The sequence below is a fragment of the Panthera pardus genome, unplaced genomic scaffold (assembly GCF_024362965.1).
Source record: "Panthera pardus isolate Hobbes unplaced genomic scaffold, ASM2436296v1 HiC_scaffold_22, whole genome shotgun sequence".
Classification (NCBI taxonomy): Eukaryota; Metazoa; Chordata; class Mammalia; order Carnivora; family Felidae; genus Panthera; species Panthera pardus.
In genome coordinates, this window is record NW_026526788.1 from 21583011 (window position 1) to 21596025 (window position 13015).

The 13015-nt window shown below is 42.0% G+C and overlaps 1 protein-coding gene across 33 annotated transcripts in view; it reads right to left on the reverse strand.

Annotated features, from left to right (window-relative positions):
- ANK3 (ankyrin 3) overlaps nt 1–13015 on the reverse strand; it is a 679089-nt gene that overhangs the window by 199396 nt on the left and 466678 nt on the right. For 20 of the 33 annotated variants that reach the window (XM_053910305.1, XM_053910324.1, XM_053910308.1 and 17 more), the window contains 3 exons: nt 12806–12991; nt 12126–12149; nt 10868–10966 (listed from right to left, as the gene is read on the reverse strand). In XM_053910305.1, the coding sequence (XP_053766280.1) occupies nt 10868–10966; nt 12126–12149; nt 12806–12991 (309 nt within the window). The remainder of the gene's footprint in view (nt 1–10867; nt 10967–12125; nt 12150–12805; nt 12992–13015) is intronic. The other 13 variants (XM_053910321.1, XM_053910318.1, XM_053910317.1 and 10 more) reach the window with 1 other exon arrangement.

Consider the following 13015-nt stretch of genomic DNA (forward strand, 5'->3'; position numbering starts at 1 on the left):
TTCTTAGCCCAAGCTCCACCACCTTAAAGCTGTGTGGCTTTGCACAACTTATTTAACTGCTTGCTTCCCAGTGTAAAATGGATATCATCCCCACACCTCACAGGCTTACTGTGAGGAATAAATAAAATCATGTATAGGAAGCTTATTATAGTACCTCATACCTAGTAATAAATGAAAGCTGTTACCTAAGTTCGTTTTAACTTTGTATAAGTTTTGTCCACTTCATATTGAAAGTCTCAGTAGTAAGAGCTGAAAAGAACCTTAGGGTCTTCTGGCCCACCTACCCTTAGGGGTATGTCACTGGGAGAAACTCAATGCACTGACTGAGCATGACCTTCCGGGACCTTTTTCTCCATCCTGGGATATCCCACCTCTCTACCTGCACTGTAAAGAGATGTTCAATCCACAGGTCTCAGGGGGTATTGTTGGCATGTTGGCATGGCATGGTTGGGGTACTGTTCTTTGCATGGGTCTGTCCCCATCAGAGAAGATTTAGCCATCCTGGTCCTGTCCCATTACATTCCAGCCACGATGACAACCAAAAATGCCTCTGCAAATTTCTAAATCTTCTGTGGAGAAGGACGATCTCCCTTTTCCTACTGAGAAACTGTGGATGTAGGAGGACTCTAGTGAAGTCACCTCTGAGGAGAGGCACATCAGACCTGGGGTTGGACAAGCTTCTCCTTGAGCACAGTTCTTTTCCCTATGTGACTGGAGCCAGCCACAGCTCACAGCCAAATGTCCTCATCTCCCCTTCATCATGTATGTTCTAACATCTTAAACACCACTGCCACCATCCTACTTTTCCATGTAAGGTCCTACAACAGCTTGTAGACAGAGATTGGAATGGTGATTACCAGGGGCTGGCGGGCTGGCATTTAGGGAGATGTTACTTAAAGGCCCAAACTTGCAACTAGTAGATGAATAAGTTCTGGAGAGCTAATGCACAGCCTGGTGATTATAGTCAACAATGCCTGTCTGTGTCTAGTCTCATTTCACATTGGCAAGTGGGCTTCCGCCTCCATTTCTTAGACTTCATTCTAATCCCTGTGTTTCCAGCACAACTTAGCTCTTCAGTTTTTTCCCAACTATGCTAGCCAATGCTGATCTCCTACCTGAACTTGTTTTCTTAAACCTCCTCCATTGACTTGGGAGAGAGCCAGTAAATGACTGGTCATGTTTCTCACGTTCATCCCTTTGCAACCTTTGGTTCTGCTCCTGTCCTAAGCTCTTCCCTCTAGGTGCCCTTTCACCCTTTCTGCACATTCTTCAAACCACCAGGGGAAGAAAGGAAAGATTTTTTGTCACAGAAGAACTACAGTGCTCAGGGGCATCCCAGGGTGCATTTGAGGGCTCATCCAAATGTACTATCTGATGACAGTGTGGACAGCATTCTGAATGTTCAGCAGAGGGGCCCAGGAGCCCTTCACCGCTGTTTGCACTCACTGGAAGAAATGAAAATTCTACAGCTGATGAATAATTCTCTTTTAAAGTGCAAATGAATAAAGGGAGCTCTGCCAACTCCTACCTTAATAGAACTTTATTTCACGGAATTTTAAAATAGGATTTATTCGGGTTGTTTAAAAATGTCCTCAGAGCAACAATTCCAGAGCAGCACTGCAGGAAGCAGGGCACAAGTCCAAAGAGGAAAGCTGACACAAAGAGAAACATGGACCTTCCAATTTCTATGATCTAATTAGAATTCTTACTGTCTCAAACAATGTCATAGTAATCGTTTCTTAAATGACTAAAGGCTGACCTTCTCATGCAGATAAACACCACTGCAGGGTAAATCCAACATTCTGGGAAGCAACATTTCTGACTACCTCTAGAAGTACTCTAGAGAGCTGCCATGATGCCACTTGCTTGACATATGTCATGCTTTACAGATGAATGTGGTTTACGGTGATGGGTCTCCTCCCAGACGAAAAAAGTAATGACAACCTCCACCACAAACATGGTTAGGGTCCTTGTCCATGTTTTGTGGGTCAAGCACTGTGCTAAGCAATGTATAATGGACCATCTCATTCAGTCACAGTGACGTTATGCACTGGGTGCCATTATTGGATCTATTTTATGGATGATAAAGCTGAAGCATAACTAACCTGCCCAAGAGCACACAAAGTCAGCCACATTGTTAGTATGGGACCCAGCAGTCTAGCTGAGGTGCTGTTTATTGTAACACTGTACTATACCTACTCTCTGTCAGGAAAGGAGAAGGGAGGTGAAGGTGGCCTCCACCACCATCAGACAGGGTGGTCGGGCAGAGGGGAAAGGCTTGTGACTGAAATGCTATTTGTCTCACCCAGCTGTTAGGAAAACTGCAGGCCCCGTGATGAGGAGACTTTCCCTGGACCACATTAGGACAGAGGACGCGGTCAGAACAAGAGCCAGGGGTCCGACACGAATCTAAAGACTCTTCTTCAGCTACAACTTAGAAACATCACCTCTTCAGAAGAGAACACAGATCCCATACCACACAGCAAGATGTTAGTAAGTTACAACATACTCATGATTTGAGATTAAAATGTTCCTTTAAAAAATTATATAGGATGGGTCCCAGCTGGTTCAGTCAGAAAAACATGCGACTCTTGATTGTGGGGTTCTAAGTTTGAGCCCCACATTGTATGTAGAGATTATTTAAAAATAAAATCTTTAAAAAAAATATTTAGTTATTTTCTAGGAGATTCTCCCTTTGATGTGACAGTCAGGAAATGAAATGAAAAAGGCAGGAGAGAGATTGCATAGCGTGCTAGAAGAATCTCTCTGTACAAGGTGTATCTCTCACCACTCTATCCTTGGCTTATTGGTTTTGTTCCTCCTGATGTGTTAATGTCACCATGGAAACAATATTATGGTTGATGCAGTAGCCACATTGCTACTTTCCCATAATTCACATTCCTTTGCTAATGCTTCCAAATCCCCATTTTCATTCCAAAGGTGGTTTATATAACCCAATTTTTAAAAGTCTTTGTCTTTAATGCTTCTGAGCCTGTACTAGGATACATATCTAATTTTCTCTATCTTTGAAAATATTTGTCAATAAAAACGAACGTGTTGTGTGTGTGTGTGTGTGTGTGTGTGTGTGTGTGTGTGTGTGTGTTAAAAGAGTTAACAGGACTGTTTGGGGTGATTTTTCTCTTCTTTCATTTGCTTTGTATTTTATTTTATTTGTTTTTAAAGTTTATTTATTTATTTATTTATTTTGAGTGAGAGAAAGAGAGTGAGAGGGTAGGAGGAGATGAGAGAGAGGAGGAGAGAGAATTCCAAGCAGGCTCCATGCTCTCAGCACAGAGCCTGATGTGGGGCTCGATCCTAAGAACGTGAGATCATGACCCGAGCCGAAATCAAGAGTCAGACGCTTAACCCACTGAGCCACCCAGGCACCTCTATTGCATTTCATCTGAAAAACAAATTGTATAATGCAGGTAAAATATAGTAAAAATATATTTGCATTGGAACCTGTACCCAATCCAAAGTAGAGTCTTCAGAAGTGCCACAGCCCTGTTAAGCCGTTTCAAGAGTCACACTCTTACTGGCATGATGCTCCCTGCTTCTCTGTGTAGTAGCCGATGTCTTTTCTAGTGCCCTCTGGTGGGGGCTTGATTGGGACTTGACAGTCCAGAACCTGAGGCCCTGTTCAAAACACTCTTAATTGAACAAAGCTTGGCAGCAGCCTTGGGTGACTGGTCCTTTATTCTAGCCTTGTCTTCCAAGGTCATCTACACTGTCGAATAATGAGTCTTCCTGCTGCTCAAATAAGCCTACCCCTCGGCACCTGACATTCAATCTGTGGCTTTGGTACACTTGCTTAAAACCTCGCTATTAGAATCCTATGGATTCTGCATCTCCCTTAATGTGGCTGATGTCAGTTTGGGAAGCAGCTCCCTCAAGTCAGGTGAGATTCAGCCTGAAATTCTAAGACAGGAGAGGATTGGAGCTTGAGGAAAGTGGGTTTCGATAGGGGCTGCCTGCCCAGGAGTAGTGGACACGGATGCCTGAATGTTATTTGTTCATTCAATCTTGAATTCAATCAATAGATATTGAGTCCTTCCCAGTACTAAGTGCTGGACCCTACCCTAAGGATTCCAAAATGTGTAATAATACACAGGTCTGTCTTTGAGGAATTCAAAGTCTTGTAAGTGCAGCAAAAAGGACATGGGAGTGGTATTTCATTACATCCCTACTTCAGCCTGTATAGGATTGAGATAATACATGTCAAATGCTTAACAAAGAGCTGAAACTTAGTAAATATTCAATAAATTATAACTATTTTGAAAATCATTATTACTATAAATTTCACCTATAGAAGAAAGGAAGAAAATGAACATCTACTGAGCCCTTATTCTATAACAAGCAGAGTCCCACATGTCTTCACATTGTAGCCCTCTGGCTGAGTGGGATGCAGCTGTATGCCAAAGTACCATTTCATCAAAGGCAGATAAAGGGCTGTCAGGCAGGAGAAAAGGAAAAAGGGAAAAAAAGGTCCTGCCCTCTTATAGTACAATGAGTAATGGTTCTCCGAAATAAAATGCCTACCTCTCCTAAAAAATCGACATGGCAAGAAATAGGTTCTCTGTTGCAGAGTCCTTCACTGAAGACTGAAAAGATTAACTTCATGGTAAAGTGACTGTCACAGAGCTCAGCACCTGCGGAGTACTGAGGTAGAGGGTATTTACCAGGTGAGATGAGAATATCACAGGGCAGGAGCTCGAGAGAGGGTGAATGAGGCATCTTAGCCTTCAAGGGGCTTAGTGAACTCATAAGCAGAGTGTGCCAGACATTACCGCACACATGAAAGAACAGGCAACACCCACTGTGACAGCGAGAGCACACAGTGTGATGAACACATACAGTGGTGTGACGGGGGAGAGCAGCTTATTTTAGGGGGTCAGAGAATGCATATTTGAGGAATAGGATACAAGCACCCTCTACACAGATTTAAAAACTGAGGTTTTTAGAAGTGAAGTAACCATGTGGTAAAATCTAGTGACTGGAAACCTCTCTTGAGATTTATCTTGATTTCCAGTACATCTGAAATTCTCGTAGCATGAGTTGGGAAGAAATCACTACATTAAAGCTTCTAGTAATTAAAAAAAATTTTTTTAATGCTTACTTATTTTTGAGAGAGAGAGTAACAGCGCATGAGTGGGGGAGGGGCAGAGAGAGAGAGAGAGAGGGAGACCCAGAATCTGAAGCAGGCTCCAGGTTCTGAGCTGTCAGCACAGAGCCTGACATGGGGCTCGAACTCACAAACCATGAGATCATGACCCGAGCCGAAGTTGGACACTCAAACTGACTGAGCCACCCAGGCACACCAAAGCTTCTAGTAATTTTTATTTCTCTTTTGCAAAAACATTTCAATTTTATATTTGGTGGTGATGTGGTAGTTTCTAGTTTCATAATGAGAAAGGCAAAATATTCCTTTGGAGCAAAAAGGGCAAGTCCATCAGAGTAAAATTGCTCTGCAGAACTATTTAAGGGATCATTTTCCTTGGGTGAGGGAGTTACATTTAGAGATAATTATGATATTGATGGGAAGGAAGACCTGAGACTAATGGTATCTCAGCTTTGTTCTAAAGAACTTTTTGTGCTGATGGAAAGAAATACCTTTGTGTTAATACACTAGTTACTGGCTATAGGTGGCTATTGAGCACCTGAAATGTGGTTACTGAGAATAAGAAATAGAATTTTGAATTTAATTTAATTTAAATTAAAGTTAGTCCCCACTAGATAATGGCTGCTGAGTTAAAATGGTCTAGGAAACATAACCATGTTTGCTCTTATTGGGTCCAGAGACTAGGTGAAGGGGCTTGGAATCTGGCTAAGAGAGACACAATAAAAGGTGTTTCACTAGTGGGAAGCAGGATAGTCTGCAACACAGTGGCCTCTGGGGCTCAGACGGGTGGTACCTAGAGGTACCCTGGAGACTGGGTCATAAAGCCAGTGGACTTTGGGGGCACTGTTGTCCAGAACCAGTCCTTCAGCTTTGCTTCTGTCATCTGAATATCCTTCATCACGCTATGTTTTTGGAAAAGTCATGTTTGTTATTATAGCCTAGACTCAGTTGTGCTTTGGGAAATTAAGAGAGAGACTGTGTTATATGGCTTAGCACTTTGGGGCCTAACCAAATTAATAGACTAAGGGCAGTAGGTTTCTGAAGTCTGAGTCTCTAAATCTAGTCCATAATTGAAGCCCTTTAATGTTTGCTAGATTGAATTTAATTTAGAAAGGAAACCTCCAGATAATGTTTATCCACGGCATTGTTTTGCTCATACACATGCTGAATCATGTTGACCACTTATGCGGGCAGATTGTAAGTCTGACACTTCTATTTTTCCACCAGTAGGTTTAGCAGTTCACCTATCTAAAATAACCTTTCTTTTTTTAAAATGTTTATTTATTTTTGAGAGAGAGAGAGACAAAGAGAGAGCACAAGGGGTCAGGGAGGGACAGAGAGAGAGAGAGAGAGAGTGAGAGAGAGAGAGAGAGAGAGAGAGAGAGAGAGATTGAGAAAGAGATAAAGAATTCAAAACAGGGTCCAGGCTCTGAGCTGTCAGAACAGAGCCCAATGCAGGGCTTGGAAACCCACAAACATCAGATCATCACCCGAGCCAAAGTCAGACGCTTAACTGACCAAGCCACCCAGGCACCCCTAAAGTAACCTTTCATATGACTTAATTGAGTTCTGAATATGACCCAGCACCTCCAAAAATCTTGTTCAAAGGATCTAATATTTGAGAAAGGCAGTCCAATGGACATGTTAAGTCGTCATTCATCTGTGACACACATGCCAAGTTCTAATCACACACAATTAGAACATCATCAAGCTGAGTACCTGGCCCATAGCCTCCCTCCCACAGCCTCCTGGGGCTGGGTGCCTTCACGGACAAAGATTTAGCATCAATACGCAGGATGGAGCAATCAGAATTGAGTCTTTTGAAATGTGGTGATTAAAGGTATTTTCAACTATGAAACTCACTGTTCTTAATAGAGGATAAAAAATCATATTTATTTCATATACACACAAAATTGTCTCTATAGATAACTGTAAGACTTCTTTTGTCAAAAAATGAAAATTATATATCTTAGCTCCCCTTTCCACTACATATATCAAAGCCCTACACCTAAATTTGTCCTCTGGTTATATTTACTGGTTCATTCCAGCTGCTTGGTAACATTTACTTTTTCTGTTTCATCCTCAGATGGCTTAATTTGTATGTAATTAATTTGCAAACCACCTGAAATCCTTTTGGAAACAAATGAGGTACAGCACTGAAACACATAAATCCCTAATTCTTTCCAGAGATCAAACCCAAAAAGTACTAAATAGCAAGACCAATATAAGGATATTTTATTCAATTGCCTTTCCAAAATGGGGAGTTGGATAATCATTTACAGGCGAAAAGTCAATGACATGAGTGAACATTAAGTTGGGTGGTCGATTATATTTGATGAAAAAAACTCTTAGTCAGCAAAATAAATAAATAAATAAATAAATAAATAAATAAATAAATAAATAAAGTATTAATATATCTCCTTCAGTCAATAAAAGGAACTTTGCGGTCATCCACATAGTAATTTGGCCTTCAGTTAGTCCAGTGCAAAATGCTTTACTGGAATGATAATCAGTAGCCACTCTGGTGTGTCTTAGTTACATTCTCTTCCCCAAGAGAGTTCGAATAATTTGCTAAGAGAGCAGGGGTCATGCTTAAATTCTGACAGTGTCAATGCCATGTCAGCAGACTCAATTCAGGGAGTGAAGAACACTGGAGCTGCATTGCCGTGTTCAGCAGCTACTCTATTAACTCCCTGCAGTGGACCCATGGGGCTGACCAGGTCTTCATGGATAATCCAGAAGGAAATATTGAAGATGTCACACAAGGTATCTTACATACAAATAGCAAAATTATAATGCAAAATCAAAACTGACATCATAAAAATCAAAGACAGGTGTAGTAAACAGGTGAGTGTGCTATAAATCGGTTAATGTTAATTGCAACTCCGAGGTACACACTGGTTAGGACCTGCTTTATAGCTGCATAAATTCGCCAGCCCTGCAGAGAAGCATAGAGAACAATCTGTTCTGCTGTGTACTCCCTTTAGCTACACCGTGTTTGTTTCGTCCTGGTGTCTGCTTTGGAAATGCACATCTACCACATGCAGGAAATTGATTCCAGGGTGCTGTCCTTGGTCTTATTCCTCAGCTCTCTCTGCTAACAGGCAGCCATTGTCTAGGTCACGTACTCAGCCCACAAAGAACTACAAGACTCCATCTGCCTTTCTTCAATGATCCGTCACAGCCAGCTAACAGATATCACAGCCCCCTAAGACAAGGGCTGCTGTTGTTTTGAAATTTACCTCCAACCATCTAATCAACACCTCGTTCGAACCGGGTTCCTGAGGCATATGGTTTACGGTCATGATTTGCAGCTAGCTTTTAGCAAGCAGGGCTTAATGACCCTTCCTTTATTGTTCTGACCAGGTAAAATCTGTTCCCCTCTGTGTTCCACAGTATCTTACTTTCCAGCTGCTGTTTCTGCTACATCCCTGAAGGACTGGGACTCAGAAAGACCCTGCTGAGGCTGGCCAGGGAGAGGCCTTGGTACCAAAGTGCAGATGCTGGATTCCTAGGCAGTAGAATTACTAGAGATCTGGAACCTCAAATGGGTTTCTTTAAGCTGTCTGTGAAGACTAATTCTTCTCTGACCTCCTAAAGCAAGTCATCAATCACCAACCAGAGGGGAGCCTCAAGTGTTGGGGTGTAAGCAACCACACGGGCCTCCTACAAAGTACAATCCAATTAAAGCACAGCTTTCAGCTCAGAGTGCGGGCAGGCCTCGTTAATTAGGGATGACTGGAGAAAATGCCTTTGTAAATCAGAAAACACTCTGAATTTTAACATATTTTATACATTAAGTACAATGTGGTTATTTTAAACCACAGGCAAGGTTAAGGAAGTGGGTCTGAGATCTCCAATGATCTTTAATCAATAAATTAGCATTCATTTGTGATTACCACGTTCAGCGTTTTAAGGTAAGTGGATGCTTTGGAATTGCTTGAAGGAGTCCAAAAATACTGTAATTTGTCCTCTTAAATTCCTCATTACTTCAGCATCAGGAAATTTCTGAACAATGGCACAAAGACAAACTTCAAACACTACCCTGACATAAATTTTCCAAATGTCCTAATTAGAAGATGTGATTTAATGAGGTTTTCATTATACTGTATATTACAGAAATAAAACCAGAAGAATGCATCTTCAAGACAAGAACTTCAGTTTTAACACTGACATGCCCTATTGATGCTAGACTTAAAGAGGTGCTTCACTTTGTCCTTCAAAAGGTCAAATTAGGTTTCAGCCCAGCCATGTCAGTGAATCCCAAGGATACACTTAATGCAGTAAGAACAGAGCTCTGCAGTGACGTGGACTGACTGGCACTCTCGAGTCATTAAAACCGATAAAGGCTTACAGCAAGCTGATGACAATAGTGTAGGAAATAGCTTTTATATTAGTACAATCTGAGTTCTTATTAATTTTTATAGAACTAATGAATTATAAGAAGAGAAGGAAAAATGAACCCCTACAGTCACCTACAGGAGATACAATACTGGTGTGGTTAGGAGCTTTGGGGCTGAAATCCTGCCTTTCCTAATTTGCTGGCTCTGGGATCCTGGACCAGCTGCTTCTTATTGCTAAGTTTTGGTTTCCTCTTCTGTAAAACAGGGATAAATAACAGTTTTTGAATAAGTGACATTTGAAAAATGCTTAGCCTGGCATCCGCCACATGGTAGTGACTTCAAACATGGTATTACTTCCACAGCTATCAGGAATGAATGCTAGTTTCAGCATACGCCCTCTCTCCAGTGTCATCTAATCCCATTTTCTCCTCATGTGTAAGGTTTTAGCAAAAACACTACTTCACATGCTATGTTCGAAATCCCAGTGCTGATGCTGTCGTTGTCGACAATGTGTCGGGCACTGTGCTAAGTGCTTTACATACACTCTCTTTTAAACTCCACAGTGACCCAGTGAGGGAGTGGTGATATTATTGTGTTATGATTTAACTTCATAATTCAGATCATTTCATCTTATAAATGAGGAAACTGATGGGATACAGAGAGAAAAGTTAAAGCCAAAATTGGAACCCGGGGAGTCTGGATCCTCCCCTATCCTGCTTCCTATTTCATTTCTACTGCTGCTGCTGAGGTTTCTTACACTCGGACCTAGCATCGGACTGGTGTTTACGCTCAGAGCAGTACTGGTCTGGATATCCCAGTTTCCATCCATTGGTGCACACGATACTGTAACTCCTTTCTCCAGGGATAAGAACTTACTCAGGGTACAGAACCTTGTTACTCATTATGAAAGTCTGTAGGAGACAGAGGATAAAAGCAAAAGATGGTCTCTAGCTTTTGGGTTCTGAAGTTTAGGTCTCATCCAGATATTCCACCATATTCCCATCTGCAAGGTCAAGACCCTGATACCTAAAGCACGATGAGCGCCATCTGACTTATTTCTAATGGTCTTGGAAATTTCTACTTGGGGAAGGGTTTGTACTTTCCCAGTACATGGGAAACAGTCACGATTCCTTGAATTGCATCTTCTACATGTTCGGTTATATATGTATCCTCCCCACCCCCATTTCCCATGATCTTGGCTTATTTTTTCTGTTAGGAAATAGGTGCGCCTATATAAAAGAAAACACATCAGGAAAAGTAGAAAACCACAGCTCTCCATGTGGGTGGACAGGGGCAGACAGGACCCTTGGAGGTCATCTGTCTCAATCCCCTCCTCATGCTGGGAACAGAGGGCTCAGAATTGTTTCTCATACTTTCAGGGCAGGTCATACTGCAATGCTCTTACCCTTGCCGTGAAGTCCACAGCAGCCGCTCGGTTTAACAGCAACGTGGCTACATTGATGTTCCCATAGTGAGCAGCTATGTGGAGAGGAGTGAAGCCACTCTGTAAAGAAAACATAGCAGGCATTCAATGGACTCTTGCCAGCCCCTTGTCTGACACGCGAAAACCATAACCCTGCCCAAAGAAAAAGGAGGAAGCAAAATATGCTAAGGTCCACATTCCATTCTGTACTAGGTTTCTTTCAATTAGTGCCAATTGTTCACAGGGTTTCAAATAAACGCCAAACTCATAGGCAGAGGAATAGCCAGGAAGGAACCAAGGGTGCAGACTGAATAATTTCAGTAGTCCAGTAGCAGAACTATACAGAAGCCAACGTTTCAAAAAGTCAAAACAGGAATGACAAGAAAAATCTATAGCTTATAGAAAGTTTGATTAGTACTGCTGTTTTATTATCAATGATAGAATTGTCCATTGAAACTCTTTGTCAAAATTCAATTTGTTTAATATATTTAATACAGAGCAAATGCCAATTTCAATGATAAAACCAATTTGGGGGGAGGTCACTACAATTGGTCTTGTATAATGGGTGATTCCATTTTATAAAGAATCCACAAGTTGGTCTCTTTATTAGTAAATGCCTATTCAATAACACGTTTCTAGCTTATCCATTTCAAGGTCATTTTACTTCCTTAAAAAATGCTAAAACATGCAGCGATTCACTTAGTCCCCAAAGATTGAAACCTTATAGGAACTAGATGCATTTCTAAGTTGTTAGCAAGCTACTTAGCCATGCTAGCTATCTGACTGAGTCTTGTGGGAAGGGGTGGGAGATAGATATTGCTACCATTCAGAGGTAACCTTCATTTTGCTGACACCACTGAGGGTAAGTGTCATGCAGAACTCTGAAGAATCAGTCCTGGATGAGTAGAATGACAGGGTTGTCTGCAGCTTCAGGTATAGCTGATAAGCATCTAAAGCGTCAAAACTCTTCATCTCACACAACTCTATTGCGATGCCCTTAAGTCTCAAGGATTCCTCATCCGTCCCTTCCAACACCAGGTTCAGCTGCAGAAAGCCCTGGTAATCAAACTACTATCTTCTCTGGCACATGCTACTTTGGGGGGCAGGGGTGGAAAGCAGGTATCTAGCCTACAGAAGGCGATGCAAAGAAGGAGGGAAAGAAATGAGGCAGCAGCACTAAGTGATGGGGAAATGATGATGCAGATACAGATTCTATGTATATGTTTATATATATATATACCTCTGTTGTTCTATTCACCACCATCTAGGTTAACACATTTGGAAGCAAAGAGGAGGAAAAAATGAACGGTTAGTTCACTGTCGGTGACATGGACGGCAGCAAGCTCATGACAGCTAAGTAATGAGGATGAAAGCAATGATGGGAACACAAGAGGCACAGAAAGAAAGCTAGACCGAATGAAGGGCTACACAATGGCCCCTTCCAAATGCCACATTTCCTTCACAGAGACTTTCAGGGAGTACATGTCAAGGCCATGAGAATTTTCGGCTGGGATTCTGGCTGCCAGCATGCTCTCCACAACCGATCAATACTCAGTGCATTGCCTCTCATCTTAGATACCAACCAAAGGTTTATTTGTGCACATCGTTGTTAGCGTTTTCTAATCTTCCACCCTGGTGTTTGAGCTGACATGTTAAATACGTTAAAAATATATGGTAAAAGGAAGGAAACTGACAAGGGCATACTAATTAATGCCTGAGGTGGCCTCCCTGTTAGCATGCATCGGGCAGTGTCCACAGTTATTACCTCCTAGCTTTAGGTGCTTGGACACGTATTTTTATCACTCCCCATGAAGTTCAGTGTTTGGGGCAAGCTTGCCAAAAGGGAGACCAGGCATTCTTACAGTGTGGGTGCCTGACACAGGAGAGTGGCATGACCAGCTCACCTCCTTCGTGCCTCACCTTTGACTCCACGTCTGCGTTGTTGTCATTCTGCAGCAGCAGGGCCGCGGCTTTCGTGTCGTCTTTTCGGGCAGCGATGTGAAGAGCTGGAAGACGCACTTTTCCTTTAGTGTCATTTTCTAACAGCAGAGAAACTACTTGATCATGACCTTGTTGCAAAGCTACTGCCAATGGTGTGAAGCCATCCTGCAAATAAATGGATGGGTCAAG